General features: G+C 34.8%; 1 protein-coding gene across 1 annotated transcript; it reads right to left on the reverse strand.

Moving 5' to 3' along the window:
• Positions 1-473: 473 nt before the first annotated feature.
• On the reverse strand, positions 474-7,964 carry LOC104469150 (CAS1 domain-containing protein 1-like; the record flags this gene model as incomplete). The annotated part of the gene is made up of 7 exons (XM_010083542.1): positions 474-1,043; positions 2,123-2,215; positions 3,199-3,276; positions 3,806-3,946; positions 5,285-5,386; positions 6,184-6,263; positions 7,808-7,964. Coding segments are annotated over 7 exons (918 nt in total), but the record flags the coding sequence as incomplete, so codon positions are not given.
• Between the last annotated feature and the right edge of the window lie 58 nt (positions 7,965-8,022).

Below are 8,022 nucleotides of genomic sequence, written 5' to 3' on the forward strand. Positions count from 1 at the left end.
GAGCTGCACACAGTTAAATGATATTTAGTGGAAAGCTTATGAAAAAGCAAAACATTTTAGGGAAAAAAAATCAAATTCTGTTTATAAAAAAATTCACCTCAGAATTCACCATATTTGCTGAAAACATCTTAAATTTCTAAAAAAAAACCAACCCACCCATAAAATATTACCATAATTTGTATGTAATCTTAAATCACTGAATTGGTGATGACTTTTTATTTCCATGTATAAAGGGTTTCATATAACATATACTATCTCCACCCAAAATACTAATTTCTAAACAAAAAATTACCATTTTGTTCAGAAAAATGCCCAGGTTTACCAGTAACTTCATTTTCACATCAGCTAAAGGTGACCATTATTGAAGGATCAGTTTTCTCTTTTTTGTTCCTTGATGAGAATGATTACAGCATGTGTTACGTATAGGCGGTACTCTAGTAACATCCACTCTTCATTTGGCTGACCCAAGGTAAATTCCGTGATACACACGTTATTGCTAAACTATTTAACATCACTTCTTTGTGTCACTTTTAAACAGATATGTAAACAGAGACATATATCCAGTAGAAAAGACTCCTTTTCACATGCAATTCTGTACAGTGCATTCTTGTTCCTCAGATTATTTGAGAAGGCTATTTCCACACAAAATATGTACATTTGCACTATATACATTTTCCACACACTTAATTTAAATGTTTTCTTGTACTCCAGTTGAGAATTTTTTTTCAGGCAGACACAAAGTAAACGTAAAGAAACTTTCCAAGAATCTTTTCAAGTTAATGCCTTGACTGATCTTGCATTGACGAGAAGAAGAGCAGTCCAGAAAAAAATCCAGCTATGCACAGCAACCTTTTCAGCAGAGTAGAGTTATCTTTAGGAACCACTATCTGTGCTAGATCATTAGTGATCTGAGAAATTTCATGTGCCACACACACAAATATAAAAGTGCTGACAAGAACATTAAACATCGGATATCCAGGAACGAGCACCAAGATCCCCTTTGTGTCTGCTGCCAGCCAAATATGGTATTGGCAAATGAAAAGCTACAAGAAAAAAGAGCGTCTTCAATAATACTTGTATGTAAATGTTTTTACTTGTATAAAATATCTAAGTATTACTATTGTATCAACTGACACACTGTCCGTCCTTCTGCTTAAGGCAGACATGTACGATTAAATAACATACTTTGAGAAGCTGTTTTCAACATGGCTTTGCTGTAAGACAAAACTATTAGTCTGTTACAGCACACAGTAAAATGGGTTTGCTTCGCCCTTAACCAAATACGGCACAGGGGAGCATGGTTTACGTTATGTCAGAACAGATGAGGAATAGTCTCTGCTCAGTTACCATGTCTCTGGTGAGGGACTGAACTAACATGCCTGCAATTAAAAGATAATGCTTCAATTGCTGATGAATGCAAAGGTCCCTGGAGTTGATCAGCACCTTAAAGTTCACCAGGAATCAGAACAGTGAAAATGTGATCCTTTAAAAAAAATAATTCAAAATCATGTACTACATACATGTTGTATTACAATTAGTTTCTCCCATCAGTTCCTTTCCCTTTTTAAAATATATTTAAGTAATAGAATAAAATTAAACATTTAATATTACTAAACAGCAAATAAAATGGAAAGCAAGATAATTCCTACTGTTTCAAAGTATACACTCAATGGAAGGTAATATTTGCACTAAGAAGGATTTTGCTTTTAAACTTATATTTGTTTGTTAATGTAGGAAAGCTTTCTAGGGCAAACGCTTTTATAAGTGTATTTATACTAGTCAATATAACTCATGCTGATTCTCCAGCTGGCTTAAATTTTTATCTTCCAACTGCATACACACCACAGCTTATTCCAGCATTAAATCCCCACCCTCGCAACCCTAAATTCCCTTCAAAAAGCAGCATAAGAAATAAGTTTGCTGCTGTTGAGACTCCTATTTCAGCTATGATTTCTAAGTGTAGACAGAACTTACAATGCTAAAAGAGGTTAAACACAGCAGCATGCCATTAAATAAGCCAATAAAAATTTTCACTATTTATATGTTACATTACAATTTAGATAATAAAACCACCTTACATGTCCAAGTTTCAATTAACTGTACTTCTGATCATTCTACTTACCTCTAGAGAAATTTTGCCAAACCAGGCAAAGAATGAACTATACACAGATCGGACATATCCAGGAATGTTCCTGATGAGGATGAAAGCTAAAATCTTAAAAAAAACAAGAAAAAAAGAAAAAAAGAAAAAAAAAGGGACTGTAGATGATAAGCAGAATACACACACATAAAAGGTTTATTCATTTTCACTGTCTAAAGTGAAATGAATAATGCATTGAATTTTCTTTAAAATCTAACAAATATATAAACTAAACAAAAATCCATGCAGTTTATAATTAGCAAAGTAGAAGTAGGTCTTGAAATTGCAAATCTATTACACACATTCGTATAGAATAGCAAGTCACATTTACATCTTCAGTAGAATCACAGCTTTGATGTTGATAGATATTACTATACACTTACTAGACATGGTCACAAAACATGTTATACCATGCCAGCCTAGAAGCAAGGTGGCAACAAATCTGAGTTAACTCGCAATTTTTAAAGATAAGGTGTCAAGATGGACAAATTAATATTAAAAAATTAAGTCACACATGCTGCCCTTGAAGAGAGCAGGACAAGCTATTAAAAAAAAGGAAACAGAGAGGGAACAGGATCAGACAGCTGGGATATAGTGGGGCAGGGGACACGATAAGAGGAAAATCTAAATTTAAGATGCCACATGCATGCCCCGGTGGCCCAACTCTTCTCTGCCTAAAAGTGACCACAGGGTCCCAGAGGTTGCTTCTTGCACTAGGACCTCCCAAACACTGATGCTTCCCTACAGCTTTTTCTTTTCCATTGCTATGCAATTAGTCAAAAGTTGGGTCTGGACGTAAACAGTGCATACGAAACCTACACTTAACATCAAGGTTAATCAAAAGCATAGTCACATGTGCAAATTTCATTGCTTAAAGGCAATGAAAAACAGTGAGCAATGTAGTTAAACTCTTTTTCACTTTCAGACATGAGAATGAAGCTCAATATCCGACATTACATATTAAAGCAAAAATATATTTTAAAACAATTTAAAAAAAAATGAAACAAGAACAGACTAGATGCTATCACTGTAAGGAAAAGGACTATAGTTAGAATTACCTGCACCACAGAAACAGAAGGATGTAGTTCATTGCACTCTGTCTTGTTTTTACAGCTACTAGCCCAAATAGAGTAGGTCTAAAAGATATAAAAAAATCAGTCTGTGTAGCAGTTATATGTAACATTTAAAAATGAAATAAGAGGTAAGCTATTTTGAAGTCCTTCAGCAATAGTTGGTTCACTAAGAGGTGAAACAATATAAAAAACTACACTGTGCTTAGTTTTGTGTTTCTCTCAAATTCTTCTTTGCAACTGATGAATACTGTACTTATTCATACCCTAAGATACAGCCATACTTTTGACAATTTTTTCATCACAAATAGACAAGCAATCAAGAGTGGAGATAGAGCTGCACTATCTACCATATTATTTTTATCCAATTTTCTTGTAACCTCTGCAATGAACTGAGAGAATGATGATGTTTTCATCTACAATTGACAGAAAGGAAAAATACTTTAGTGAGTAGATAGGTAGGGCTGTGCACAAAAACACAGCCAAAATATCTCCAGATCAAGATTTGATTTTTTTAAAGTAATGTATTTTATAATCAAGAACTTCAGGAAACAGAGTCACAAACCTGATCATACTAGTCATATTAAGTACGTACCAAAAAGCATACAACTGAAATAAATAATAAAACATTTGAAACTCTGTTGGAGAAAAGAGGATCTCCTTTTCCTTCTGAAATCATCTGACGTTTCTGCAATGCCAGATAAATAAAAGCAAACAGCATCCCATGAAAAACCACCTGTAAAAGACAAATAGAATGCAATGAATATTTCATGGCTTTTACAAGTACTTCAGGTACAAACTCTTTAACAGAAATGCCACAGGATATACTATATGTAATATCAAAACCTAGGTGTCAAAAGGTCCTTTCCCAGATTTACTTGAGCAAACAAAACCAGACTTTCTACACTAGCCTGTCCTAAACTGCATTTTTAACTCAGCTCAAAAAATACAAATAAAGTACTAATGCTTGACAGAGCATTACAGACACAACAATGGAATTTCAAGAAGCTTTCAAGTACCTATTATCCCCTCTGCAATGTATGCCAGCATTGAAAGGGGCTTTCTCCAGGGAAAAAAAAACATCAGTCTCTGGCCTTCACCCAAGTTGGCAGGTGAAAACATTCAAGAAGCACTACAAGCGCTTTCCCCTCTCAGAGACACAATTCCTCAGCAGAGTGGTTTATGATCTTCTGCCAAGTTCTCATCAACTAGCAACACAATGCTGTTTCAGGCCCATGCGGTGCTTGTCTTCTGTTATTTATTTCAGGATTTTCCTCTTCAGCAGCATCACAGAATACACTCTGTTCACAAGCAACAAAGCTCCAAGTCTGAAATGTCGCCATGCAGTGTGCACTGCTGAAGGGAGCAGCTCAGGACATGACAACCGTGTGCTCTGCAAATTTCAGTTACTGAAGATTGCCAGAGGGAGAAGTGTGCAAGTGATCCGGTTAAGGATAAGGTTAGCAGATAAATGCTCTCATCTTAGAAACTCCACTTAACTTACTAAGAAGGCAAAAAAAAAAAAGACCAGAGTCTTCCTCTTCTGTTCCCCCACACCGTAGGGTCAGTAACTGGAAAGAAAGCACTTTCCCACTGGAAAACCATTTTAAAAACATGTGCAACAATAGTTTGGTTTGGGCATTAACACCTTGATTTTGAAAGTGTCTTAAAGGTTACTGTAAAATAAATATATCCTTAATTGATACAACTTTAAACAAATATTATTAAGAAAGACATCACAATCATTTGTGTTGTATTTCAATAGCTTGAAGTGTTACAGGTGTTGAATTTTTGCAGTAAAATTTTAAAGACAAATCTAGGTCACTTTATGACTTTTTTTTTAAAGCAAACGAAGCAGGGTCCAGCAGGAAGTAAGTCAACATCCATCTTTTAAGCAAGGCTTTGGCAGACGTTTGCAGAAGTAAGGTGGATGCAACTTAATCTTCTAATAAGCAATCCATTGGGACAAAATTGTGCTTCCTCTGGAAGAAGGGAAAGCAGCCCTCACTCCTCCACCCCCAAATTAAAAAAAACACTTAAAAGACCAGTATAAATTTATGCAAATGTTACATACATAGCGATCCAACTTCCACCTAAACCACCATTCATAGACATTCCCATTCAGTTCAAAACACTTGGAGAGTGGCCAAAAAGAAAATATCTTCTCAAATGCACCCTGTAAAAAATAAACATGACAAAAGGATTAACACTGATGTCAACCGTATTTACTAAATTTAAATCAATACGCTGTCTTTTAATATTATCACAGCCCTATTTCATTAGCTACATGGCATTACCAAAATATCAGGCTTACTTAGAAGGCACTTCCCTCCACCAAAAGAAAAAAAACCAAAAATACTTTTTCAGATGAGAGAGGGTTTCAGTTTTGCTTCCCATAAAGGTATTGGCACGCCTTCCATTTTGTACTGCAGGCTTAAAGGGAGAGATCCACCAATATGTTGGGATAATGAATAATGAAACTCTACAACAGGCTTAAAATCACACAAACCGCTCTGTAAAATCCTAGAGTGACAAACTCTGCCCTTACCTCTGTCAGCTATACTTACATTAAGTCACTAATTTAGCATGAGAATCAGTCTTTTGATAAGGTATCAAAGCAAACACCAAGTCTCTAAGAGATACTAATATCACCATACGCTAGCAAAACCCAGTAACATTAAGCACATAAAAAAAACCCCCACTTCAAAACCAAAGCACGGACCTTTGTATTTATTACATTTGTAGTAGAATACCAAAAACATGTTAAGCATTACAAACGAGTAAGACACAGAACTGCACTTTTTCTAGTATCCACACCAATTAAAATATGAAAAGAAACTGAAAGGTGGAATTTTTCTTTCTTCAATATTTACGGTACAGCAGCAAATATACAAGTTTTGAGCACATTAAAAAGTAGAGATAGGTAATATACTTTTAGGTCATTAAGGATAAAAATAGCCAAAGTTTACAAACCTGAGAATATGACAGAAAATATATACATGTCAGTAAGCAAATCAGTTTCAGCAGTAAACCAAAGTGCCATAAGCAGTTCCCTGAGGAAGAAATAATCAGTATGCAGTCATCAATTTTTCAATAGCAAGCCCCAGGACACATTAAATAATAATGGCCAATTATTTAGTGTACGTATGCTTAGTAATAGATACATTCATAAAAAAAATGCTTAAATATTACCTGTAATATTTTATCACTATCTACATTTACATATTAAATTTTACTTTAAGCAATTAAAATAAACATTCACAGCAAGTAACAACCTAGTAATCTGAATTAAGCCTCATGTCTAAAACAGAGACAATATACATACAGAAAGAAGAGAATTTAGATGTTCAAACAGAAATACTACTTTAAAGCCTTTGCTTTCCCAAACACTCCACATAAGCAGTCCTTATTATCTGAATGTAAATAAATAAATGAAATGCCCAACAGCTTTTGTCATGTGAAATAAGTAGAGCATATACTATTAAACTTTGAGGGACCAGCTGTACTCCAAAGCTCAACCCCAGATCATTAAGGACAAATATCTTGTTAAGAGAAGCCTGAGAAACTGTTCCTCAAAGCTGTCACCTGATATTAAGCTCTACCCAAGCCTCAACATTACAACGGAGATCATCTCTCTCTTTTACCATATAAATTTGCAGCTGTAAACAGGACATAAACAACTGAAAGTTGTCATTGAAAAATTTTCTAGTTTCAAAGTACACTATTGCTCCAACATACACAACGGTCATTTCTCTGTATCTGGAACAGAATTGCCGTTGTAGGAAAAAGAAATATATTGGAGCTATTTGCCTTCAAGATATCTTGTGAAACTGTTCTCTAATTATATTTTTGCAGCATCTAGTCCTAGCATGCATTTGGTATATTTCATTGTCAGATCTGCAGACTATAAAATTTTGATATTACTCCATCAGTAGGGAAGGAGGATCTAAGACTCTTAAGGTTTTAGTTCTAATTTAGGTGAATTAAATCATAAGCATTTACCACATGATGACAGCTTTTCAATGAGCTGCAATGCATCAAATAAAAATTGAAGTGGAATACCAGTTTATTTAAAACATCTGTATCACAAGACATACTTGCTATAGTTCACTTAATCTAAGACACTAAGATAGCAAAACTCACGTTCTTACTTGTCAGGCTATGGCAGAATTGGTGCTCAAGATGGATGAGACATACTGGCAGTGCAGAATGCGAAAGTGTAAATGCTCACTGTTCCTGCCATACCCCTCAGTACACTACAGCAACAATCTCAGCTAGCATAGATGGCATAACCTATGTTTTGAGTTTGCATTCAGTAATATTACAACTCTTGGTAAAATACATTTCTGGTGGTCAAAATCTACTAAAAAGTATTCCAGTATGACTGTAACCAGAAACAGACTTTAGTTACCAGCTGTTATGCTTTTCAACTGACATATAATTCATTTATGACATACTATTTCTGTGAACAGCTTTTTAACATATTTTGACTATGTTACAAAGAGACTGATATCTACTAACAATACCATTTTTGGTATGGTTATCATTGTAGTAACATGCAAATATTTTATAGCAGAAAGAAAAAAAACAATCTTACCATTTGCTTTCTTCTGCACTATCTGAGGCCATATAGCTAAGGTGGCATAAATGATCATAAACCAGATAGTGACTAATGGCACAAAGTAGTAGAACTGGTAGGGACGGTCCATCACTATGCACAGTACCACAACCAAGAAATTGAGACGAAATAAAACCTGGAGGGTGTAAGAGGAAAGACAGAGGATATATAATCATAGAATCATTAAGGTTGGA

This window comes from Pterocles gutturalis, unplaced genomic scaffold (assembly GCF_000699245.1).
Source record: "Pterocles gutturalis isolate BGI_N339 unplaced genomic scaffold, ASM69924v1 scaffold50015, whole genome shotgun sequence".
NCBI lineage: Eukaryota > Metazoa > Chordata > Aves > Pterocliformes > Pteroclidae > Pterocles > Pterocles gutturalis.